Source organism: Sebastes umbrosus, chromosome 5, assembly GCF_015220745.1.
Source record: "Sebastes umbrosus isolate fSebUmb1 chromosome 5, fSebUmb1.pri, whole genome shotgun sequence".
Lineage (NCBI taxonomy): Eukaryota > Metazoa > Chordata > Actinopteri > Perciformes > Sebastidae > Sebastes > Sebastes umbrosus.
This window is the reverse complement of record NC_051273.1, coordinates 438,541-465,628: the sequence shown is the minus strand read 5'-3', so window position 1 is coordinate 465,628 and position 27,088 is coordinate 438,541. Positions and strand designations below refer to the sequence as shown.

Here is a 27,088-nt window from a genome sequence, read left to right as displayed (position 1 = left end):
TCCTTTTATTTAATTTTTCAACATTTTTCAGACTTTTTTTGACATTTTTCAGACTTTTACTGATATATATTTTTTTTTTTCAGATTTTTTTTGACATTTTTTTCTGATATTTTTCAGACTTTTGTTTCGACATTTTTCAGACTTTTTGTGGTATATATATATATATTTTTTTAAAATTTTTTTCGACATTTCTTTCTGACTTTTTTCTCGAAATCTTTCAATTTTTTTTTTTTTTTTTTCAACATTTTTTCAAACATTTTTCTGACTTTTTTTCGACATTTTTCGGACTTTTTCTGACATATATATTTTCTTTTTCCAGATTTTTCTTTGACATTTTTTTCTGATATTTCTCAGACTTTTGTTTCAACATCGTTCAGACTTTTGTTTCGACATTTTTCAAATTTTTTTTTTCCTTTTATTTATTTTTTCAACATTTTTCTGACTTTTTTTGACATTTTTCAGACTTTTACTGATATATATTTTTTTTTTTTTCAATTTTTTTCAATTTTTTGCTGATATTTTTCAGACTTTTGTTTCAACATTTTTCAGACTTTTTATGCTTTTTTTTTTTTTTTTTTTTAAAATTTTTTCAACATTTTTCTGACTTTTTTTTCGAAATCTTTCAGACTTTATTCTGATATATATATTTTTTTTTCGAGAAATTTTTTTCTGATATTTTTCAGACTTTTGTTTCGACATTTTTCACATTTTGTTTTTCGTTTTTGTAAATTTTTTCAACATTTTTCTGACTTTTTTCGACATTTTTCTGACTTTTTCTGATATATATATATATTTTTTTCAATTTTTTCCAAATTTTTTCGATATTACTTTCTGATATTTTTCCGACTTTTGTTTCGACATTTTTCTGACTTTTTTTTCTTTTTACATTTTTTCAACATTTTTCTGACTTTTTTTTTCGAAATCTTTCAGACTTTTTCTGATATATATTCAAATTATTTTTTCCCTTTTTTTTATTTTTTCAACATTTTTCTGACTTTTTTTTGACATTTTTCAGACTTTTACTGATATATATATTTTGTTTTTCCAGATTTTTCTTCGACATTTTTTTCTGATATTTTTCAGACTTTTTTTGCTTTTTTTTTTTTTTTTTACATTTTCTCAACATTTTTCTGACTTTTTTTTCGAAATCTTTCAGACTTTATTCTGATATATATATTTTTCTTTCGAGAAAGTTTTTTCTGATATTTTTCAGACTTTTGTTTCGACATTTTTCACATTTTGTTTTTCGTTTTTGTAAATTTTTTCAACATTTTTCTGACTTTTTTTTCGAAATCTTTCAGACTTTTTCTGATATATATTCAGATTTTTTTTTTCCTTTTTTTATTTTTTCAACATTTTTCTTAATTTTTGTCTGACTTTTTTTTTTTTTTTAAAATTTTTCAGACTTTTACTGATATATATATTTTCTTTTTCCAGATTTTTTTCGACATTTTTTTCTGATATTTTTCAGACTTTTTTTTCAAAATTTTTCAGATTTTTTTTGCTTTTTTTTTTTTTTTTTTTCATTTTTTCAACATTTTTCAGACTTTTTTTTCGAAATCTGTCAGACTTTTTCTGATATATATTCAGATTTTTTTTTTCCTTTTTTTTATTTTTTCAACATTTTTCTTAATTTTTGTCTGACTTTTTTTTTTTTTTAAATTTTTCAGACTTTTACTGATATATATATTTTCTTTTTCCAGATTTTTTTCGACATTTTTTTCTGATATTTTTCAGACTTTTGTTTCGACATTTTTCAAATTTTTTTTTCCTTTTTTTTATTTTTTCAACATTTTTCTGACTTTTTTTGACATTTTTCAGACTTTTACTGATACATATTTTTTTTTTCCAGATTTTTTTGACATTTTTTGCTGATATTTTTCAGACTTTTGTTTCAACATTTTTCAGACTTTTTATGCTTTTTTTTTTTTTTTTTTTTACATTTGTTCGATATTTTTCTGACTTTTTTTGATATATATATATTTTTTTCAATTTTTTCCAAATTTTTTCGATATTTTTTTCTGATATTTTTCAGACTTTTGTTTCGACATTTTTCACATTTTGTTTTTCGTTTTTGTAAATTTTTTCAACATTTTTCTGACTTTTTTTGACATTTTTCTGACTTTTTCTGATATATATATATTTTTTTTCCAGATTTTTCTTCGACATTTTTTTCTGATATTTTTCAGACTTTTTTTGCTTTTTTTTTTTTTTTTACATTTTCTCAACATTTTTTCTGACTTTTTTTTCGAAATCTTTCAGACTTTATTCTGATATATATATTTTTTTTTCGAGAAATTTTTTTCTGATATTTTTCAGACTTTTGTTTCGACATTTTTCACATTTTGTTTTTCGTTTTTGTAAATTTTTTCAACATTTTTCTGACTTTTTTTTCGAAATCTTTCAGACTTTTTCTGATATATATTCAGATTTTTTTTTTCCTTTTTTTTATTTTTTCAACATTTTTCTTAATTTTTGTCTGACTTTTTTTTTTTTTTTAAATCTTTCAGACTTTTACTGATATATATATTTTCTTTTTCCAGATTTTTTTCGACATTTTTTTCTGATATTTTTCAGACTTTTGTTTCAACATTTTTCAAATTGTTTTTTCCTTTTTTTTTTTTTTTTTACATTTTTTTCAACATTTTTCAGACTTTTTTTTCGAAATCTGTCAGACTTTTTCTGATATATATTCAGATTTTTTTTTTTCCTTTTTTTTATTTTTTCAACATTTTTCTTAATTTTTGTCTGACTTTTTTTTTTTTTTAAATTTTTCAGACTTTTACTGATATATATTTTCTTTTTCCAGATTTTTTTCGACATTTTTTTCTGATATTTTTCAGACTTTTGTTTCGACATTTTTCAAATTGTTTTTTCCTTTTTTTTATTTTTTCAACATTTTTCTGACTTTTTTTGACATTTTTCAGACTTTTACTGATACATATTTTTTTTTTCCAGATTTTTTTGACATTTTTTGCTGATATTTTTCAGACTTTTGTTTCAACATTTTTCAAACTTTTTATGCTTTTTTTTTTTTTTTTTTTTTTTACATTTTTTCGATATTTTTCTGACTTTTTTTGATATATATATATTTTTTTCAATTTTTTCCAAATTTTTTCGATATTTTTTTCTGATATTTTTCAAACTTTTGTTTCGACATTTTTCACATTTTGTTTTTCATTTTTGTAAATTTTTTCAACATTTTTCTGACTTTTTTTGACATTTTTCTGACTTTTTCTGATAAATATATTTTTTTTTTCAATTTTTTCCACATTTTTTCGATATTACTTTCTGATATTTTTCCGACTTTTGTTTCGACATTTTTCTGACTTTTTTTTAAATTTTTTTTTTTTACATTTTTTCAACATTTTTCTGACTTTTTTTTCGAAATCTTTCAGACTTTTTCTGATATATATATATTCAGATTTTTTTTTTTCCTTTTTTTATTTTTTCAACATTTTTCTGACTTTTTTTTGACATTTTTCAGACTTTTACTGATATATATATTTTCTTTTTCCAGATTTTTCTTCGACATTTTTTTCTGATATTTTTCAGACTTTTGTTTCAACATTTTTCAGACTTTTTTTGCTTTTTCTTTTTTTTTTTACATTTTTTCAACATTTTTCTGACTTTTTTTTCGAAATCTTTCAGACTTTTTGTGATATATATATATATATTTTTTTATATTTTTTTTCGACATTTCTTTCTGATATTTTTCCGACTTTTGTTTCGAAATTTTTCAGACTTTCTTTTTGCTTTTTTTTTTTTTTTTTTTTACATTTTTTCAACATTTTTTTCTGATATTTTTCAGACTTTTGTTTCGACATTCTTCAGACTTTTTTTTTGCTTTTTCTTTTATATATATATTTTTTAACATTTTTCTGACTTTTTTCTGACTTTTTTTTCGACATTTTTCAGATTTTATTTGGACAAAAAACCCTCACACATTCACATATCTGGAGGTCAGAGGTCAAGGGACCCCCATGACAGTTTTTCCTCGCCAGGTTTGGAGCGTTATTTGACCTCCTTCTCTACAAGCTAGTCTGACATGGTTGGTACCGATGGATTTATCAGGTTTTATAGTTTCATATGATACCAGTATCTTCACTCTAGCTTTAAAACTGAGCCGCTACAACCTAAAACTAACAAGATGCATTAATGCGTTAAAGAAATTAGTGACATTATGACAGTTTTTCCTCGCCAAAATTTAGCGTGACTTTGGAGCGTTATTTAACCTCCTTCTTGACCAGCTAGTCTGACATGGTTGGTACCGATGGTTTCATCAGGTTCTATAGTTTCATGTGATACCAGTATCTTCACTATATCACAATCACAAGTTGAGTTAATGCCTTAAAGAAATTAGTGGAGTTAAAACGAATTTGCGTTAATGCGTTATTATCTTTGACAGCCCTGATGAGCCACATCTTACCCACATCTTACCCATGTCAGTGCGTTCCTGCACGCGTACTCCCACGATGCCACGTACGTAGGGCAGAGGAACTCTTCCAGAACGATATAAGCAGACTCTGGATCCATTGCAAAGTTAAACTCTGCACACAGCGTCACGTTTCCTTTTCCTACAAGAGATAAAATCAAGTTCCACAATCCTGCGTGTCTCTAAATCCAACCTTGTAATCATGAGGTGGTGTTTACCTTCCATGTTGCCTCCCATAATGTACAAGTCTTTGAGGTTTTTGGGAAAACTTGGATCCAGTCTGACAGCCAAGGCCAGATTAGTAAGCGGGCCGAGGGCCACCAAGGAGACCTGAGGGAGGTCCACATGTTAGTGGTTCAACATTAGAGAGCAGCCAGATAAACCACAGAGAGGTTCCTCACCTGCTGCTGGTTTTCAGCCACCAGTCGGATCATTGCGTTGACTGCATGCTCGCTCTGAATCTTCTGCTTCCACCGCGGGTCTTTGTCTTCATACACATCCCCGAGTCCATCCGTTCCAAAGTGGTCTCTTAAATGGTTACTGGCTCCAACGAGAGGACCGGCAGAACCCCGAAACACTGGAATCTGCAGAGAGGAAGATGAGAAGCTTTCAGTGGGATCTGATGACGGACATGAGGAGTAGAAACAAACTCCTTTTTACTAAATCTCACAATATTATAAGCTATTTAATCCCACCGCTCACAACAGGGACAAATAAAAACCTTTCTACTTGTACTCTACTTTCTTAAATCCCATTCAAACTAAAAGTATTTCTCTAGGAGGGTGGGTTGATTTAACTCAGTAACTTGAATCCCATCTGGAGCATGCAGGTAGGGCTGCAACTAACCATTATCTTCTCCATTAATCATTAAACAGTTCATCATTATTATCACTATAAACCTCAGGAAATGTGGGGGAAGGGGGGGGGGCTGTCTGTCCCAAGACTTAGAACAAAACACGGTTTGTTATCCTGCAGCACCGACCTGGAATAACCTCCCACATGATATCACACACGTCCAGACTCTGACGTCGAAGCAAAGCGTTTCTATTTTACACTTCCTGCTCTTAAAACTCAAACAGTCTTCTAACTGGACGGTGAGGTTTTATCTTCTGGATCTCGTCTGTACTTTCTAATTGTAAAGTATTTGATCTTTACTGTAGTTTTAGTATTCTGTAAAGAACTTTGAATAGCTCCATCCAGCGTTTGGAATGTGTTATACAAATAAAGCCGCCTAAACCGAACTAAAGCTTCACCACAGATGTGGCATCAATCAGACTAGGGATGCACCGATACCACTGTTATTCAGACCGAGTACAAGTACTTACATTTGGGTGGTTTTGAGTACCGATACGAGTACTTCTCTGTGCAAAAAGACCCTCGTTAACAGCCAGCTGGAGGGCGTGAGCGACACACGGCACGGTGTCAGGCGCACCACCGGCCCGTCTCGCCAACACCGTCGGGAAGGTGGAGCGAGAGGACCCGAAAAATGGTGACGAGAGGTTAACGTCACGCTGCTGTAAAGTGGTATCGGTGCCGTTTTGCGAGTACGAGTACATGAGCACAGTATCGGACCCGATACCCGATACTGGTATCGGTATCGGTGCATCCCTATATCATATCATATCAATCATTCTGTAACGGTTTAGAAGACAAATAAATCAGAAAACACTCTCATGGGTCGACAAACAAACAACCTATTTAATCATTTAGGTTGGACAACGTGTTGAAAAGTAAATCTGACTAAATCCTCTTCAGCACCTCTGAGTGGAGAGTTAATCTGTGCAGGTACTGTATAACATGTATAAATATATATAATATATCATGTAAATAAACTCACCCCCTGCCGCTCACAGACGTTGAGCACCCTCAGAACGTTCTGACACACGTCGTCAACGGCGGCGTTCCCGAACACACAGGTGATGCCGACCACCTGGACGTCGGGCGCCGCCAACGCCATCAGTATAGCCTGAGCATCGTCGATGCCGCAGTCCGTGTCGATGATCACCTTCTTCTTCCACATGTTCTCCTGAAACATTTACATCATCACAGTCATCACAATGATCCATCAGGCTGCAGCAGTAATAATGACCTTCTATTCCAATAACGTGATAACAAGAATAACATTTCTGCCCAACTAGTATTTTTACTTTAATACTTTAAGGTATATTTTGATTAGAGTTGCAACAATTAATCAATTAGTTGTCGACTATTACGTTAAAATAATCACCAACTATTTTGTTAATTCATGAATCTGTTTGAGTAAAATAAAAAGCTTCTTAAATGTGAATACTTCCTGGTTTCTCTCCTCCTTTGTGACGGTAAACTGAATATCTGTGAGACATTTGAGGACGTCATAAACTAATTGATTAATCGAGAAAATAGTTGCAGCTCTAATTTTGATGCTAATTATTGTTGTTGTTGTTTTTTAGTTTAGTTTATTTGAATAGGAACGGTGCAAATTAATAAATACACATGGTATAAAAAAAATGCCAGAATTAGTCAAAAGGATATTTTTCATGTGTTACACAAGACTTCCTAAAATACATCAGAACTAAAACATAAAACAGGACCTGATGCAGTTTAAATGATGGAAAAGGAAACACACAGTTGTTAAAGCAGTAGAAACAGTAGTGACATTTATACGTATAGAACAACATCACAGAGGAGCAGGACGTACAGATAGAAGCAGCAGAAACACAGTTTAGTGCTGACATGTGTGTGTACTAATCATCTACTGTTATTTTTGGGTACTGACAGTACCAGTTATCTGATGATCAGAATCATATTCCTCTCTCTTGAACCTCTGATGGGCTGACGGTAGCACTGCTACTGAAGTAAGATTTCCCTTCTTCTTTTTACTGTTTTACTTTTTTATTATTATTATTATAATTATTAATAATAATAATTTTCATTACTGTAACAGAATATGTGTACACTATAGTAGTCTATTATTAGTACTTTTACTGAAGTAAAGATCTGAGTAGCCCAACTTAGTTCTTCCACCTCTGGTCTTCCAGAAGAAGAAGAAGCATTTATTCGGTTGTTTGTCGGTTAGTTGTCGGTTGTTTGTCGGTTGTTTGTCGGTTGTTTGTCGGTTGTTTGTCGGTTAGTCAGCAGGATAACGGAACAACTCCCGTCCAGATCTCCATGAAACTTGTCCCTGCTGTATAATAAAGGACCGGAAGGGAGCAGCAGAGGAAGAACCATATAAGAACCATTCAAACAGCTTTATTCCCACCGTTACCTTATAGTAGTTTAGTTTCTAACGGATTCAAGCAGCTCGTCGGTTAAAATGAACAGACTAACTAACTAAAGTTAACTTACCTGCAGCAGTCTGAGCTGCTGATCTATTGTGTCCATGATCCCAGCTGAAGTGAACTTTAAAGAAGCACAGCAGTCTGTCCTCTGATTGGTTTAAAGAAGCAGTCTGTCTTCTGATTGGTTTAAAGAAGCAGTCTGTCCTCTGATTGGTTTAAAGAAGCAGTCTGTCTTCTGATTGGTTTAAAGAAGCAGTCTGTCTTCTGATTGGTTTAAAGAAGCAGTCTGTCTTCTGATTGGTTTAAAGAAGCAGTCTGTCTTCTGATTGGTTTAAAGAAGCAGTCTGTCCTCTGATTGGTTGAAAGAAGCAGTCTGTCCTCTGATTGGTTTAAAGAAGCAGTCTGTCCTCTGATTGGTTGAAAGAAGCAGTCTGTCCTCTGATTGGTTTAAAGAAGCAGTCTGTCTTCTGATTGGTTGAAAGAAGCAGTCTGTCCTCTGATTGGTTGAAAGAAGCAGTCTGTCCTCTGATTGGTTTAAAGAAGCAGTCTGTCCTCTGATTGGTTTAAAGAAGCAGTCTGTCCTCTGATTGGTTTAAAGAAGCAGTCTGTCTTCTGATTGGTTGAAAGAAGCAGTCTGTCCTCTGATTGGTTGAAAGAAGCAGTCTGTCCTCTGATTGGTTGAAAGAAGCAGTCTGTCCTCTGATTGTTTAGAACGGTCGGATCAGTCCATGTTCACTAACAGGGATCGTGGTTTTTCAACTAACCGTGACACTAACAAAGCGCCTACAAATGTACTCATTTAGATTAAATGTCAGATAATAACAACCTATATTCAATAAGAGACATTACGTGTGTATTTGAGCTCATTGTGAGTGTTTTAATGTTGTTTTGTGGGTTTGATTGTTGTCGGACCCCCCTGTTGCTGCTCAGAATGGTCCAGTCCGTTAGACCTGCACAGGAAGTGGATGTGGGTCAGAACCAGAACAGAACCATGGAGGTCCAGCTGGACGGGTCGGATCTGTTCTGATCTGTTCTGATCCATCAGGTGATTTAACATGTTCACAGCTGATCTGTGTTGTTATAGTGATGTTTAACTCTGTATAGAGACACAGTCTGATGCTCAGAGAGAGCAGCAGGACAGATGGAGGAATAACAACCTGAGAACAACCTGACAGCTGGTACCAGAACCAGAACCAGAACCAGAACCAGAACCAGAACCAGAACCAGAACCAGCAGCTGGTACCAGAACCAGAACCAGAACCAGCAGCTGGTACCAGAACCAGAACCAGAACCAGAACCAGCAGCTGGTACCAGAACCAGAACCAGAACCAGAACCAGCAGCTGGTACCAGAACCAGAACCAGAACCAGCAGCTGGTACCAGAACCAGAACCAGAACCAGAACCAGCAGCTGGTACCAGAACCAGAACCAGAACCAGAACCAGCAGCTGGTACCAGAACCAGAACCAGAACCAGCAGCTGGTACCAGAACCAGAACCAGAACCAGAACCAGCAGCTGGTACCAGAACCAGAACCAGCAGCACCGTTATATCTGCTGCTGCCAGGTCAGTGAGATCAATAACCATCACAACAGCTGACTGGTTAATACAGGTGATTGCAGGTGATTGCAGGTGATTGCAGGTGATTACAGGTGATTGTGTGGTGTGTCTGGTGTCTGTTCGGTAAAACGGTCGCTCTATTTAACGGTTCTCTAATGAGACGTAACAAACTAGAAATAACAGGCCCTTTATTAGACACAATACACCTGCTGTATTACTATACTATATATACTATATATGCTATATATAGTATATATAGTATTTACTATACTATATATACATATAGTATATGCTATATATTTATAGTATATACACATACTATAAATTACTACTTATATAGTTATATACTACAATAGTATAGTATATACTATACTGAGACACTATTATACCAAATTATACTATAATTAGAAACCAAATAGGAGATCTTATTAATAATGATAAATTATTATTTTTTAATTATTATTATAATGCATTAGACACCATTTTACAAGATCATATTCTAATTAGAAACCAAAAAGAGATAATAATAATAATAATAATAATAATGTTGCATTAGACATTAGACACCCTTGCCTCTAACTGTTAGGATCTGATATAACGTGTTTGATTTCTAATTAGAATATGATCTTGTAAAATGGTGTCTAAAAGTGTATTATTATTATTATTATTATTATTATTATTATTATTATTATTAGGATCTCGTATATTCCAGTGTTGGTGTCTGTATCTCTGTAGTGTTTCTATAAATGTTCTTTCATCACCAGAAAAGACTTCAACATCCCTTCAGCTGATTCTGCCGTCCGTCACACTCGTGGCAGTTCAATGCCGAACACGTCAGAAGGTCAAGGTCAAGCAAACCTACCCGGGTCAGCAGAACCGTCGGGGGTGCAGAGGCCCGGCGATGGCGAGGAGGACCGCAGTCTGCTCAGCTCCCTCGCCCGGGACGCCATGAGAGTACGGAGGGCTTCGAGCGCCGAACTCCACCTGCCGTGGACCTGCCCGGTCACCCACTCCCGAGAGAAGTTCTACACCGTCTGCTCCGACTATGCTCTCCTCAACCAGGCCGCCACGGTGTACTGCCCGCCACACGGAACCAGGGACGCGGTCCAGAACCAGCAGGATGACGGGATATCTCTGGTGAAGCCCAAACCCTCAGCTGACTTCAGCGCCGGCGGGTCAGGAGGGGCCCACGTGGGATCAGACGGGGACTGTGACATGGTGGAGGTGTCCAGCCTTACTAAACCCATGTTGGCCTGGGAGATCGACACCACCGACTTCAACGCCGTGCTCACCAGAAAAGTCAGAACAAGTAAGAAACATGTCGTCACATTAATGTAGACAGGAAGTTACACTGACTGTTCGGCTCCTGAAACCAACAAACTAAAATAAAATTAAAAAAATTAAAATAGTTGAAAATTCAAAACTATTATTACATTGCTGACATTTCAAAGAAAAAAAACAACAATAATAAATAAATAACATTTTTAACATAAAATAAATAATATATATAATAAAAAATAATACTAAATAAAGATACTAAATAAATTATAATAAAATAATAATATAATACATACTATAAAAATAAATTATTATTATTAATAATAATAATAATAATAATAATAATAATAATAATACAAATCAGCAAAAGAATGAATAATGAAAATAATCCATTTAACCTGCGGGATGTGACTCCGACCTATAGGTGTCACAAACAATAAATAAGTAATAAGTAATAAATATTCATTTTTAAAAAAGAAATAAAAATACTAAATAAATATAGACATAATAAATAATAATAAATAAATTATTATAATAAAATAATAATATACATATATATACATACTATGATAATAGTAATAACAATAATAAAAATAAGCAGATGAATGAATAATGAAAATAATCCAGTTAACCTGCGGAGATGTGACTCCAACCTACAGTATAGGCGTCACTAGGTAGGAGATGTGACTCCTACCTACAGTATAGGCGTCACTAGGTAGGAGATGTGACTCCTACCTACAGTATAGGCGTCACTAGGTAGGAGATGTGACTCCGACCTACAGTATAGGCGTCACTAGGTAGGAGATGTGACTCCTACCTACAGTATAGGCGTCACTAGGTAGGAGATGTGACTCCTACCTACAGTATAGGCGTCACTAGGTAGGAGATGTGACTCCGACCTACAGTATAGGCGTCACATCGCTGCAGTTTGTTGTCACTGATCTGCTCTTTAATAGTTGAACAGTTGAACTCTCCTCTGGTTCAGCCTCCACTGACTGATGACTGTGTTTCAGGTAATGTGAAGAAGAGCAGCACCAAGAAGATGAAGTCCTCAGACAGACCCAGCAGGAACCTGCAGGACGCCCCTCCTCACGCCTCGCTGGACGAGATCAAACAGAGAAAAGTGCTGGACCTCAGGAGATGGTGATGTTATATTTAGAGCCTCTAAACAGAGAACCCATTGATGTTAGCTTCATGTCAGGCTGGAGGAGTAGCTTCTATTATAGTTCTGTACACACATTACACACACATCGTCCCTGGCAATCTGCTGCAGATATGTCCAGACATCCAGCGTCCACTGTGTCCAACAGGGACATCAGAAACCTTCCACCTCCCGGAGGAGAAGAGTTCCTCTGTTTGGTTGAGGAATGGAGGTTAAGGTGGAAGGAAAGGTAACTCCATCCTGGGACGAGCTGTGAACCAGTCTGTGACTGGGAGAGAGTCCTGGAACGCCACATCGTCCCATTACATCATGAAACTATTACAATGTTCATTGTTTATATAGAAGAAGTGGACGCAGTCAAAGCGACGTCACCCATCGGTTTGTAGACTACGGTTTTGAAGCCTCGAGTCCGGCATTTTGGCCGTCGCCATCTTGGTTTCTGGCCGTCGCCATCTTGGTTAAGGTGGAGACAAGTACAACCGAACGCTAAGACATTTTTCGGCGGTTTGGTGGGAGGTTTGGTGGGAGGTTTGGTGAGAGGTTTGGTGGGAGGTTTGGTGGAAGGTTTGGTGGGAGGTTTGGTGGGAGGTTTGGTGAGAGGTTTGGTGGGAGGTTTGGTGGGAGGTTTGGTGGAAGGTTTGGTGGGAGGTTTGGTGGGAGGTTTGGTGGGAGGTTTGGTGGGAGGTTTGGTGGAAGATTTGGTGGGAGGTTTGGTGGGAGGTTTGGTGGGAGGTTTGGTGGAAGATTTGGTGGGAGGTTTGGCGGGAGGTTTGGTGGGAGGTTTGGTGGAAGATTTGGTGGGAGGTTTGGTGGAAGGTTTGGTGGGAGGTTTGGTGGGAGGTTTGGTGGGAGGTTTGGTGGGAGGTTTGGTGGAAGATTTGGTGGGAGGTTTGGCGGGAGGTTTGGCGGGAGGTTTGGTGGAAGATTTGGTGGGAGGTTTGGTGGAAGGTTTGGTGGGAGGTTTGGTGGGAGGTTTGGTGGAAGGTTTGGTGGGAGGTTTGGTGGGAGGTTTGGTGGAAGGTTTGGTGGGAGGTTTGGTGGAAGGTTTGGTGGGAGGTTTGGTGGAAGGTTTGGTGGGAGGTTTGGTGTCCACGTTGACTTCTGTTGTGCTGACTGTGTGAAGAGATCTGAAATGTGTGTTACTAGCTGTAATATAATGTATTGTGTGGATTATTGTGTGCTTCAGGTACTGCATCAGTCGACCGCAGTACAAGACTTCCTGTGGGATGTCATCTCTGGTTTCCTGCTGGAACTTCCTGTACAGCACGCTGGGAGCGGGAAGGTGAGCATCATGTGATCACGTCCTCTACCAGACTTCCAGTAGAAACCGCTCCTCACACACTAACGGTGTATTTACTGTATTTGTGTTACTAGTCTCCCGCCCATCTCTCAGGAGGAGGCTCTGACCATTCTGGGCTTTCAGCCGCCGTTTGAGGAAATCAAGTTCGGTCCGTTCACTGGCAACGCGACTCTGATGAGGTACATAACAACTCTTTATATTCAACCACTTCATTTGAGGAAATGCAGAGCAGTAACCAGTGTGTTTCATCTTACAGGTGGTTCAGACAAATCAATGATAACTTCAGAGTGCGAGGCTGCTCATACATTCTGTACAAACCACACGGGAGACACAAGACGGCAGGAGAGACAGGTGAGTCCCTCCGCCAGCTAACTCACCTGCATGAAGAGATGAAACAATAGAGAGATAACCAGTGAAATGTTTCCAGCTGAAGGAGCGCTGATGAAACTGAGCCAGGGGCTGAATGACGAGTCTATGGCCTACATCTACCACTGCCAGAACCACTACTTCTGTCCAGTGGGATTTGAGGCTACGCCACTCAAAGCTGCTAAGGCCTACAGGTAGGAGTCACATCGCTGCAGGGACACTGGATTATTATCATTATTCATTCATTTGATGATTTTTGTCATTATTTATTATATTATTTATTGCATTGTTATTATTTTATTTGTTATATTATTATCATTCATTATGTTTATATGTATTTATTATTTATTTATGTATTATTGTCATTCATTCATCTGCTGATTTTTATTGTTATTTTATTTACTGTATTATTATTATTTTATTTATTGTATTATTATTTTATTTATTATATTATTATTTTATATGTTCATATGTATTTATTATTTTATCTATTCTATTATTATTTTATTTATTATATTATTATTTTATATGTTCATGTATTATTTGGTTATTTATTAATTCATTAATTTATGTATTGTTGTCATAATTCATTAATCTGCTGATCTTTATCATTATTTATTATATTATTTTATTTATTGCATTATTATTTCATTAATTATATTATTATCATTCATTATGTTTATATGCATTTATTATTTGTATTATTTATTTATGTATTATTGTCATTATTAATTAATCTGCTGATTTTTATTTTTTAATCCAAAGATATTCAATTTGCAATAATATAAAACAGAAAATCATCACTTCAGAAAAGCTGAAACAGAATATTAAACTTTTTTATGATTGTTTTGCTTGAAAATGGCTAAAACGATTAATCCCTTATAAAAATAGTTTTCTGTTTATTGACTAATTGATTAATTGACAAATCGTTTTTTAGAAACTGACGAGTCTTTTTTGTTTGAAGGGGTCCTCTACCCACCAACGAGATGGAGCACTGGATCCTGATCGGTGAGCCCAGCAGGAAACATCCAGCTATCCACTGTAAAAAGTAAGCTCTCTCTCTCTCTCTCTATATATATATATACTGTATATATATATACATTTATATATATATATATATATGAATCATGTTGTGTGTCTGAGCTGTTTAATATGAGGTGTCTCTCTTCAGGTGGTTGGACATCGTGACCGACCTCAACACACAGAACCCAGAGTACCTGGACATCCGTCACACAGAGAGGGGGATTCAGCGCCGTAAAACCAAAAAGGTTCTCCGTCTCCGACCTGTTATTCTAAATGTTATTCTAAATGTTACTGACGATGTTAACCTGTCTGGTTCTGAGGCTAACCGAGACAACGTTACCTGGCTCACAGGTGGGCGGCAACCTGCACTGCATCATGGCCTTCCAGAGGGTCAACTGGCAGAAGCTGGGTCCCTGGGCTATGAACCTGGAGAACCTGCGCCACGACTTCCAGCACCACCACGCCACGGAGCGGGCCCAAGGGAGCGCCGCCGCAGAGGAAGCTGAGGACAGAACGTCATCCAAGCGCCTGGCCTACCTGGGACGCTCTCAGAGCACAGGAAGTCAGAAAGACGGCAGCTGGAAACGGCTGTCCAACACCGCAGAATACCGGCAGAGGAGCTCCCCCGATAGCGACCTGGAGGAAGACGTCACAGACTGAACGGGTTCAATAACAGACGGTACGGCACGGCAAGGCGCGGTACGGTACGGTGCAGTACGGTATGGCACGGTACGGTGCAGTACGGTACGGCACGGCACGGTATGGTGCGGTGCGGTATGGTGCAGTACTGTACGGTAGAGAGCTGTATGGTACGGTGCGGTACAGTACAGTACGGTGCGGTAAGGTGCAGTACGGTACGGTCCGGTACGGCACGGTACGGTGAGATGCAGTACGGTATGGTACAGTACAGCGCGGTGCAGTACGGTACGGGACGGTACGATGTAGTGCAGTACGGTACGGTATGGTACAGTACAGCGTGGTGCGGTGCGGTACCAAATATCACCATACTTTAATATTGGTGAATTCCTGTTTTTTAGGACGGTCAGATGTGGATTCATATGGTAGTTTTTAGTGTTTATTTATTTGGAGTCGGCCTGCTGATCCTCTGGATTCATCCTTTCTGACACATTTCCTTTTCTCACTACGAAACACCGACAACTTCTTTAACTCAAAAACACCGGCAGCTACACAACCAGTGAGCCACATTAAATAACCACCGAGCAGCAGAGCTCTATTTCTGGTTTTATGTTTCTATACAGCGTGTTAATGCACACAGACTGTCGCTGTCCGAGCTGCTAATGAGTCCGTAGCAGACAAGGTGAAGGATGTTATGTGAAAGAAAAGGAAACAAATCATGACGACATACGGCAAACACTAAAATATACTCTTTACTCAACAGCACATCAAACTAAATGAACTTGTTTTTTAAAAGTTGTATTGAGCGGTATCAACTTCACGGCCACTGCACTGTAAGGTGTTTCTGTTATTTTGTCCACCCCTGTGTTATCATCCATCTACAGTCTCCTACAAATTTGCCTCAAGAACCGCTAAAGTTCGTCTGACTAGATTGTCCTCCTAAACCGTAGGTCCGATATGTACCGAATTTTCTGTGGATCATTATTGGACCAAACTCATCAAACTTAATTATTAAAAGCTTGTTGATATCTTATTGCGTTTTGAAGATATTGACCAGTGAACGTCAAAAGGGCGCGGCTCATCACATCAACAGACCTAACTCCACAACCGTTCGGCCAATCATCACAAAACATGTAGGATATGTTTAAAGAAATGTTTGAAACATACCCTGAAAGTTTCATTCAAATCGACCACCAGGGGGCGCTACAAATGCACAAAATGGGCGTGGCATAACACAAACATAACACTTTTCTGTTCGTAACGTTTGATATTGTAGCTCGCTAGAGCCTCGAATCACAGTTTGTCATCTCTAATGTCTGTGATATCTGGATTCTGGCAGCCAACAACACAGCAAGAGGACATTTCAGATGTGTAACTTTAGCCCACTGCTAGCGTTAGTTAGCCTCCAGTCTTTCCTTTGTTTAGCCTCCAGCTAACACCGTGACCTCATCATGACGTCCACACAGTTACAAACGTGCATGGGTCTGATCTAATTTGGCCAAATTTGGCCATGAATCAAAGATAATTTGTCCAAACTTCACCAAACTTGCAGGCCATGTTTAATGAAGCTGTTGAAACATGTCCCCTGAATGTTTTTGAAGTTGACCAATAGGGGGCGACGGCATTGCCAAAGAAGGGCGTGGCCCGGCACAGATTTGGCTGTAAATGAATGAGCGTCTGTCCAATCATCATAAAACCTGCTCGTTATATTAAATACAGGTGTTGGAAAGTGTCAAAGGTCAAGACCTCTCGCAGCTTTCACCTTCTAACAGTCTGTGTTGGCTTGAACCTCAGAATCACTGCTCCTATATTTACATCCTATTATCACATTTATCAGAGTTTAATTCTGTTAATATCACGTTAACATGTTAACATCATGTTAAAGTCACTGCAGTGATACAGTATGTTCTACTCAGCTATCTGCTGTACATTCTGTTCAAAGATGACGTACGGTGGTTAGTTCAGTGTCCAGTTCAAAGTGTTGTAAAAGTGCATTGTGAAACCTCCAGTGAGATGATCCCAGTCTGTAAAAGACAGATGTGAGCTGTACAGATGTGATCCCTTCAAATCCTTCAACATGTGAACCCAGACACTGGAGAGTGAAGCCTGCATGGTTTATTCTCATGTTCATGTACAGATCAGTTTGTTTGGTCTCTGACAGACGTCGTGGTGTGATTTGATGTAGAGGTTTATTTATTACTGATTTTACAATAAATTAAAAAAAAAAATTATAAACTCCTGGGACAGACGTCTTTCTTCTCTCAACAGTCACCTTTTACCGTTTCAGTCCCGTCACACTGCTGACGGGCTGCTTCCTTTTAACTCTCGTCGGAGCGCTGCGATGTGAGCGGGACCGATACGGCAGCAACCGCCTGATGAATAAACAACGACAACAGAGAACGTCAGAGGAAACACTGAAACACTGAAACACTGAAACACTGAAACACTTAAACACAGGATGAACCTAAAGAGGAAACAGTCCTCCTCACCTATCAAAGCAGCACCTTGCTTCATCCAGGTGTGACTCAGGTCAGGTATCGATGCTGATGTGTTCCCAGATGTCAGCCACCTTTGTGAGGAAACAGAAAACATGACATAGCAGTGAGATACTCCATTACAAGTAAACGTCCTGCAGTATTATCAGAAAGACATTCTGACATTATGGAAGGTAAAATACTCATCATGCAGAAGAGTGATTTATTATTGTTTCATTATTGTTAATGCATACATTTTATTTTAATATATAAATCTATATACATGATATAAACTGATCATATGTTTAGTTCTTAATCTGCACAGTAACTTGTAATCAGAATCAGAAATACTTTATTGATCCCACTAAGCTCCGCCCTCTTGTGTCACTTCTGGTTCTAAAAATACAAGATGGCGAAGGCAAAAAAGCACGAAGTGTCACATTATATCTGTGCAAGAAAATGTGGATTGTAAAAACAACACCTCAGGATAAACTGCTCAGAATTCCAATGTACTTATACTGTAGGTGCAAATGGCAAATAAAACTCTTGAATCTTGAATCTCCTCCGCCTCTACAGTGAACTACAGCTGGGGATCTTTCAGAGCAATAACCCTAAGATGATTGAACTATGGATGGAGGCTGAGAGGAGAACCAGGAGTGTGTTCTGGTCTGAGTGGAGGTTAAACCTGTAGATCTGATCTTCCTGTGTGGCTATATAACCTTCTGATGCATTAGTATTGTATAGAGTGATAGTTGAAGACGACTAAACGACAGACTGACCCCTGCTCCGTGTCCCAGTCCTCTCCACTGTTGGGGTACACCACCCAGCTCAGGTCTGGGCTCAGCAGGGACCCGGCAGAGTCCAGCAGCGGCTCCACCAGCGCCGCTGAGCAGCAGTTCACTCCCACAGCAACCAGCTGAGTGGATCTGTTAGCTACCCGCACCGCGTCGGTGAACGGGCTGCCGTCGGATATACACCTCCCATCCTGACGGAGAGTATGTGCAAAACGAGAGTCAGTTGGGAACACTGAATGAATCAACTCTAGTCAGACTGGTTACCAGCAGTAGTTACCTTATAATGAATCAACTCTAGTCAGACTGGTTACCAGCAGTAGTTACCTTATAATGAATCAACTCTAGTCAGACTGGTTACCAGCAGTAGTTACCTTATAATGAATCAACTCTAGTCAGACTGGTTACCAGCAGTAGTTACCTTACAATGAATCAACTCTAGTCAGACTGGTTACCAGCAGTAGTTACCTTATAATGAATCAACTCTAGTCAGACTGGTTACCAGCAGTAATTACCTTATAATGAATCAACTCTAGTCAGACTGGTTACCAGCAGTAATTACCTTATAATGAATCAACTCTAGTCAGACTGGTTACCAGCGGTAGTTACCTTACAATGAATCAACTCTAGTCAGACTGGTTACCAGCGGTAGTTACCTTACAATGAATCAACTCTAGTCAGACTGGTTACCAGCGGTAGTTACCTTACAATGAATCAACTCTAGTCAGACTGGTTACCAGCGGTAGTTACCTCATAATGAATCAACTCTAGTCGTACTGGTTACCAGCAGGAGTTACTTTATAATGAATCAACTCTAGTCAGACTGGTTACCAGCAGGAGTTACTTTATAATGAATCAACTCTAGTCAGACTGGTTACCAGCAGGAGTTACTTTATAATGAATCAACTCTAGTCAGACTGGTTACCAGCAGGAGTTACTTTATAATGAATCAACTCTAGTCAGACTGGTTACCAGCAGTAGTTACCTCATAATATATCAACTCTAGTCAGACTGGTTACCAGCGGTAGTTACCTTACAATGAATCAACTCTAGTCAGACTGGTTACCAGCAGTAGTTACCTTACAATGAATCAACTCTAGTCAGACTGGTTACCAGCGGTAGTTACCTTACAATGAATCAACTCTAGTCAGACTGGTTACCAGCGGTAGTTACCTTACAATGAATCAACTCTAGTCAGACTGGTTACCAGCGGTAGTTACCTTACAATGAATCAACTCTAGTCAGACTGGTTACCAGCGGTAGTTACCTTACAATGAATCAACTCTAGTCAGACTGGTTACCAGCGGTAGTTACCTTACAATGAATCAACTCTAGTCAGACCGGTTTACCAGCGGTAGTTACCTCATAATATATCAACTCTAGTCAGACTGGTTACCAGCGTACCTTACAGGAGAAGGCGATCCAGGCTTTAGAGTTGGGGAACTCTCTGAGCAGCTCCACCAGAGCCTCTGCCTCTTTAATGCTGGGGATCGTCTCAAAAGCGATGAGATCAGCTCCGGCTGCTGCGAGGCCTTCCAGCTGAGGCCGATGCCAAACTTTAAACTCCTTGGAAGAGAAATAAAAAAGACACCTGAGACCATAAATTATCATTTAACCCTCGATGGTCCGATGTCCTCAGAGGACAGAAATGTCCCTGGTGATGCAGACGGGTCTATAAAACATGCAGAGATGCACCGTAACCAACGTGTCATGAGTCACCTTAATGACTCCTTGTGTAACTGTTATGAGCAGCTGACACTCACATCAACAGTCATGTCGTCTGCGTACGCTCCGGTGTACTCGGAGCCGTCGAGCAGAAAGGCGCCGTACGCTCCGACAGAGCCCGCCACCAACGGACGCCACCGCCCTTCAGAGATTAGTTCACACAATGAACCATCATCACAGCGTCTCACAGCTCTAAACACATCAGAGACTGTATATATATATATACTGTATATATGTTGTGTACCTGCTGGTCGAGTGTCGGAGACGAACCTCTCCACGGCGTCTCTGGCCAGCTGGACTCCAGACATCAGCAGCTGTCTGGCGCCGTCAGCGCTCACGTCCAGGTGGCTGATGAATCCTGGGATACACGCCTGGTACGTGGCGGTTGTGATGACATCAGCACCGCTGAGCAGAAACCTGTTCACAGACCACAGACCGCGGGATGACACAACTCATTTCTACGATCGTTGACATTATTCACTATTTTCTGACATTTTATAAACCAACAATTAATCTAGAAAATAATCAGCAGATGAATTGATAATGAAAATAATCCACCCTGCTGCCCTGGAGCACAAAGTGACGTCATTAAATACCTTGATCTGTCTGACCAACCATCCAAAACCCCAAAATATTCACTTTATTATGATGTAAGAGCAAGAAAAGCAGCACAGAGACGGTTTGGTGTCAGCTGTAACTCTTCTGAACGGTTCTACATACATTCCTATATACATGTATGTATATGTATGTATATATATATATATATTTATACCTGTAGTGAGCGTCTCTGATGGCCTGAGGATCGGTGTGTAGAAGTCTGGCGCTCCAGAGAGGATCTCCCTTCATAACGGAGACACACAGACACACAGATGTGGATATTTGACTGATATATAAAGATCTAATTATCATGTAAGACAGAACAGACTCACACCAAGCTGCTATGTTTTATTTATTCATCCTTTATTTATGCAGGAGGTCTTATGATTTATGATGACCTTATTTAAGATTGTGTGATTGATTGTTTTTCACTAAAAAGGATGTTCATTATCGTGACAGATGGGAATCATTTACACAAATAAAACAAAACATATCATGTCCATTATTCACACCAACGTTAGCTTTGGGCCAATAGAAACTCTGATATGATTATGATATGATATATGATTATAACACACAGCAATAAGTTCATTATTTTAAAGCTGAAGCACGGACTGACGGTCAGTTTAAATATTATCAGGACTATGTCAGTCTGGCTACTGTTCATTTTCTAAAAGATCAATACTAGAAATATCGGCTATAAATAATGTCAAGTTGAGTCCAAACGCAATTTGAATTAAAAACAAAAGTATATAAGTGTCTTTCATCTGGACCTCATTTTATTTTACATTCTAACATACATTCAGATACTTTATACTGATTTATGATTGTATAGTTTAATACTAAGTGCAATGAACCAGGTCCATATATATAGATATATCTATATATATAGATATGTATTGATATAGATATCTATATATATCTATATATATTGATATAGATATATATAGATAGATGTACTTTATTGATCCCAAATTGGGAAATGATTGTGTTCCAGCAGCAGGTTATCCAGACAATGCACAGTAACAGTAAATAAAATGTACATGTCAATACTAGAAAAATAATTTACATCTATAGAATACAAAATATAAAGAATATTATAATACACTATAAATATACCAGACTACTACAACTAGCATAAAAAATCTAAAATATTAACATAAAAAAACCAACTATATACATTAGCAAAGTGTGCAAGATACAATGTTTTGTTCTTTAATAAAACAATATTCTAATTATAATACAGGGATTTGGTGGAGGTGAGGGTTGCTTGTCTTTTTTCTGCTTTTATTATTAGGGCCCGAGCACGAAAGTGCCAGGACCCCAACGGTGTCCTGGCACGAAAGTGCAAGGAAACCTATTGTTTTTCTAAGTATTATTATTCTTTTTCTGCTGGAATATCGCGTTTTTGGGACCTTTTCCATCCCCAAAAACTCACCAAAAGTGGAATATGCGTCAGAAGTGGCGCGAAATTCAAAGTTCTGTAGTGATTCGGATCAGGTGTCGCTGGCAGGCGAGATAGCGCCCCCTAATGTAGGCAGTTTTTCAGGGAAAGTTTCTTCGATCTTCACGAAATTCAAGTATGTAATTGCATACGTCTTGAAGTTCGTGTTAAATATTTTTGAGATTTTTTCGGCCAACAGGAAGTCAGCCAACTTGGATTTCCTGCGTGATTTTAAAATTTACGAACATATGTTTGAAGTCTTTAGGATGCACAAAAACTCATGAAACTTTACACGAACATCCAAACTCATAATTACTTTGATTTAATCGTGAAATTTTGCTTGGGCGGGGCATGTTGGCTCTCTAGCGCCCCCTTATGTCTTTTAGATTTTAAACATACCTTGAGGTACTCGAAAACTCATGAAACTTGGCAAAATGATGGACACCTGTGAACTTTATGTAAATGTACAGTTATTGGATTCAGCATGTTTAACCGGCTCTATAGCGCCCCCTAACGTGTGGAAGGCCATAGTTTGGTCAAAGTTGATCCTATATTCATGAAATTTGGTAGGCACATCCTGCTCATTATTTCAAACATATTCCTCATCGGGTTTCATTAGCTCCGCCCACCGGGAAGTCGGCCATCTTGGAATATGTGCGTTTTTCATGTATTTTATGCATACTTTTACGAACTCCTCCTAGAGCGTTTATCGGATCCACGTCAAATTTAGGTGGTATAACCCTCCCACTACTATGATGCTAAATTGCGAAGGAATTTTTGATCGCTCGAATGGTGATGTCATACGTCATGTACGAAGACGCCATTTTGTCACTTTTTAGGTATGAAACTTTGCGATACTCCTCCTAGAGGATACAAGCGATCCATCTCAAAGTCGGGCAGCAGAATCTCAACACCTTCATGATACTAAATTGCGAAGCTTTTGTGTTTTTGTGAAATGGCGTTCTTGTGGCGGCGCGGCGAATTTTGATGTTTCGCCATGACACAGGAAGCTGTTGTAACTTGACTTTACATAGCCCGATCTGCCCCAAACTTCACCAGCTGGATAAGAGTCCTGGCTTGAAGACATATATGTGCCATTATGAGTGAAAGTCATAGCGCCCCCTACAGGAAACAGGAAATTGTTGTAAATTGACTATACATTGTCCAATCTTCCCCAAATTTGACATGTTTTAAAAGAGTCTTGGCCTGAAGACATGTACGTGCCTGGACCCCCATGGCCCGCCCCTAACGCCGACACTGCTGACCAGACGAAGGTCTCCCATGAATCAATGCTGATTCTAGTGTTGGCTTTTCCTGCCTCAGCCTCCCGCCCGCGGCCGGAGGGAACAGGGGATCTCAGAGTTTTGGTCGGAGACGATAACGTTTCTCTCTGCGGAGCCCCGTCACTTCACAAGACACGGAAAACCTCTGTTGGTCTGGAGGAGCTGCAGCAGTTATTTCTGCACAAACGTCCACTGTACATTCACTAGATATTGTCAGAGCTAAACTAACTCTTCTGCAGTGTGTAGTGTGCGCGCATGCATGTGAGAGTGGAGCGAAAGAGTGAGAACAAGCGCGGTGTGTGAGTGAGGGCAGGCAAAGCAGGCAGAGGAGCAAAGGAGCAGAGACTCCGGTCCTGGAGACCAAAGCTACGGTCTCTGACCGCAGCCAACACTGTTTAACAGACGGGCTTCACTATATAGAACTTTGTGGTTTTGGTGCTTCCGTGTAGTTTCTGTTGGAGTCTTGTCTGAACAGCGTAGCCACACGTGAGCGCGCATGAGACACCGACCCGCAATGATTTACACGTGTAAGAAGTTACAAACAGTCCCCTTTAACTTTTATTAATGATACTATTAAAGTCAAAGAGAGAGACGGAGAGTCTGTCTGTCAGCAACAAACACGTTTTACATTATTTATCGTCATTTCCATTCAGTCACATGTGAGGCTGATAATTCCTGAACGTCGGGTTTGATATGAGTTATATCATTTACATTTTCCCTGAAACATTCAGCCTAATAATTTGGTCTCCAGGACCATAGTCTCTGCTGTACTCTGCTCCTCTGAACTGCCTGCCTTCACTCAGCTGTATATTGTACTTATTATTCACATATACTTATAGGCAGGGTCTGAAATTAGCAACCGCCACCCGCCAAATGCAGGTAAATTGTTGGCGGGTAAAATTGGCAGGCCATCCGCCATTTTGGCAGACAGTAAAAAATGATATACTGATTCCTCTGTATTGATGCCCTTCCACAGTAACGCGTGCACAATGACGCATAAGCACATTGTATCATGTTGCTGTTTGTTTTGGACCGGAGACACTGCCTGAGGGATGCACCCTGTTTTTTTCCTTGATAATGCAACACTGTGAACAACAAACCTGTTGGCCAGGAGGAGAGTTAGTAATGTTACCTGTTAGCAGCCGGTGGGCAGCACAGTCCTGCTTGGTTAAATAACAGATCTACTAATGTTAATGGAGGTGCCATTAGGCACATTAGGCATTAGGCAGTTCTTATTATTATGTGGCGTTCAAACCCAAGCTCAGGAAAAATGACTATTGGTAAATTACGTTATCGTCTTGTTCAAATGTAACCTCGTAAAATTATGTTTTTGGCGAGAAACTTGAATAAATCCAGTTGTTTGAAGGAGATGTTTTCACAGCAATATAAAATAGATAATAGAGAGGGAATTACAGTATGACCTGTTTAACATCCTAACACTAGCTCTCAACAGCTTGCCAAGATTTTTCTAATCAAAGCAAATATTTAAATAATCATAATCATTTGAATTGTGTGTTTTTATGCAAACAACCCCTATAGATGACAATAACAAAGTACAGTACAGTACTGTGTACAGTACCCTACCTGCCCTGAAAAATAGGGCTCCCCGTAAGCCACGATGTAATTCGAATATTGTAATTTACCATGCATATAATGTTTTTTGTATAAAATATATTGAACATTGAATGACATCAGATCTAAGATGTTATTATACCCCCGTAAGTAGTTGGGGATATATAGCGTTCCACGTGCCCTTCCGTCCGTCCGCCCGTTCACCTGTCACATTTTCGTGTCCGGAGCAAAACTATTTAATTTAGGAACTTCAAATTTGGTATGATGGTTGACAGTGTGGTCTAGTTGTGCCTTTTGGGGGTTAGAAGTCCACGGTGCCCAAACCTTTTTTGAGTTTTTCCAAAATGGCAAAACCTTTGGTGTTACTTTAGTAGGGATCAAGCAGTGAGCGGGGGTATCTGAGCCATGCTCACTTTTGCCTTGTTCCTTCATTTGGCGCAGAGATTTCAAAAGTGGCAGATAACATTTCTGAGTGGCAGACAAAAAAAAAGGTACTTGTTTGTCACAGTGGCAGGCAATGAAAAAAGTTCATTTCAGAACCTGCTCATAGGTCATGGCTGCTGGAGTCGGACTACTTGATATCTTTTGCACAAATAATTGCACAGTTCACTGTACACAGAAGTACACAGAAGCTATAATCTAAAATATTAACGTGACGCTTAAGAGGAAACAACGTCTCATTTCTCTTAAAACATGTGACTTCCTGTAAATTTAGTGAAGGCTGCTTCAAACTGCAAACCGTAGCTTTTAGTCACCGCTCTGCTGCTGCTGCCACCTGATCTCATCTACAGTTTGATTGTAATCTGAGTTCACATCAGTGAAAAATGTGTCTGAACTGGTCTGACAGCTTGGATCAACTTGACTGAGGTTTATTTTTAACTGTTAAGACTCAAGAGTACGACAGAGTATTAGGGCCACAATGAGGAAACAAATAAATCTTAGATTTTTAGAATAAAGTCATACGTTTACGAGAAAAAAGTCATAAGTTTAGGTTAAAAAGTCATAATATGAGAAAAAAAGTTGTAATATTATGAGATTAAAGTTAAAAGATTAGAGATATTTGGGTAGCTGGTTTTGCCACACCTGATGTGTTTAGTTTATGCTTCACATAGACAAGGTCTTGCATGCAAACTAACCATCTTTTCTAACCCACTGCATTATCTGACACACATTAAGATCACATACATGAACTTGAATTAGTTTTAAATATAAACATACACATTCTCAACCCCCACATCACACCCCCCCCCTCTGTCCTTTCTGAGCACATTTGCTCCAAAAAAACAAAGAGGCAAGGAAATAACGTCTAACTTGTGCGTGCAGTGTCCGATGGTCACTGAAATGTACGGGTGTGTCGACCGGCGTCTCGCCAGTACCTCCGACGCGCGGGAAGGTGCGAGGGCCCGTTCATCATTACTATTATTATTATTATTATTTTAAAGGAGTGTGCATTGTAGTTTATTTGTAGTTTTTCTCTTTTTTCCTTTCCTCCTATTTTGTTGTTTTTTTGTTTTAATCAGTATTGTTGAAACATGTTAAAGGGAGAACAGTATTGTGCTCTGTCTGTATTTTCAGCAATAAAAAATAAACATTACAACAGATGTATTTATATCTGATGTTAGTCAACAAAACACACATAAATTATATTGACTCTGATTACATGATAAAGAATCATGAAGCAGTCAAAGTTAACAACGAGCTGAGAAATGATCCTTTAAAGAGAAACTAAAGCCGAATAACAGAGTAGAGCCACCAGACTGTAATAACCTGGTAGAAACCTGATTAAAGGTGATTGTAATGATGATTAAAGGTGATTGTAATGATGATTAAAGGTGATTGTAATGATGATTAAAGGTGATTGTAATGATGATTAAAGGTGATTGTAATGATGATTAAAGGTGATTGTAATGATGATTAAAGGTGATTGTAATGATGATTAAAGGTGATTTTAATGATGTTTTACCTTTAATTTGGCTCCTTGAGACTCCAGTTCTGTCGCCAGACCTCCGTCCAGAATCAAGGGTCCAGTTTGATCCTTCATATGAAGTCTGAGAAGAGCAGAAGAACTCATAGAGAAACTCTGAAGTTATAAACTAACACTTTATAAACACTTAGATCTGTTAACTCACTGGAGGACACTTTAGGATGTTGTTGGTGTTTTTGTTCCGGGTCACAGAAAAGGTTCAAA

The 27,088-nt window shown here is 38.3% G+C and overlaps 3 protein-coding genes across 7 annotated transcripts in view; 1 reads left to right on the top strand and 2 right to left on the bottom strand.

Moving 5' to 3' along the window:
- The window catches only part of si:ch211-201h21.5 (uncharacterized protein LOC555526 homolog), a 13,201-nt gene extending 2,993 nt beyond the window's left edge, over positions 1-10,208 (bottom strand). Inside the window, exons 1-5 of one of the 2 annotated variants that reach the window (XM_037770716.1) lie at positions 10,112-10,208; positions 6,273-6,461; positions 4,837-5,019; positions 4,654-4,765; positions 4,441-4,577 (exon numbers count right to left, since the gene is read on the bottom strand). In XM_037770716.1, coding sequence (XP_037626644.1) covers positions 4,441-4,577; positions 4,654-4,765; positions 4,837-5,019; positions 6,273-6,455 — 615 coding nt within the window. In that variant the 5' untranslated portion in view covers positions 6,456-6,461; positions 10,112-10,208. Of the gene's footprint in view, positions 1-4,440; positions 4,578-4,653; positions 4,766-4,836; positions 5,020-6,272; positions 6,462-7,759; positions 7,897-10,111 lie in introns of those variants that run through there. The other variant, XM_037770715.1, reaches the window with a different exon arrangement.
- LOC119488802 (basic immunoglobulin-like variable motif-containing protein) lies at positions 8,652-17,249 on the top strand. Of its 4 annotated transcripts, XM_037770711.1 has the most exons (11): positions 8,652-8,870; positions 9,118-9,255; positions 10,014-10,558; positions 11,541-11,670; positions 12,876-12,971; positions 13,064-13,168; positions 13,246-13,340; positions 13,417-13,549; positions 14,320-14,403; positions 14,527-14,623; positions 14,730-17,249. In XM_037770711.1, the coding sequence occupies exons 3-11, from the start codon at positions 10,072-10,074 to the stop codon at positions 15,036-15,038; spliced, it is 1,536 nt and encodes a 511-aa protein (XP_037626639.1). In that variant the 5' UTR covers positions 8,652-8,870; positions 9,118-9,255; positions 10,014-10,071; the 3' UTR covers positions 15,039-17,249. The 4 variants fall into 4 exon arrangements, with proteins under 4 accessions (XP_037626639.1, XP_037626640.1, XP_037626641.1 ...); XM_037770712.1 differs by lacking the exon at positions 8,652-8,870 and having other exon boundaries at positions 9,143-9,301; XM_037770713.1 differs by lacking the exon at positions 8,652-8,870 and having other exon boundaries at positions 9,162-9,311.
- Positions 17,115-27,088, bottom strand: zgc:172121 (uncharacterized protein LOC337599 homolog). The gene is made up of 8 exons (XM_037770717.1): positions 26,864-27,088; positions 20,777-20,844; positions 20,249-20,421; positions 20,043-20,146; positions 19,684-19,845; positions 18,268-18,473; positions 17,504-17,583; positions 17,115-17,386 (listed from the first exon to the last, which is right to left on the bottom strand). The coding sequence occupies exons 1-8, from the start codon at positions 26,969-26,971 to the stop codon at positions 17,307-17,309; spliced, it is 981 nt and encodes a 326-aa protein (XP_037626645.1). The 5' UTR covers positions 26,972-27,088; the 3' UTR covers positions 17,115-17,306.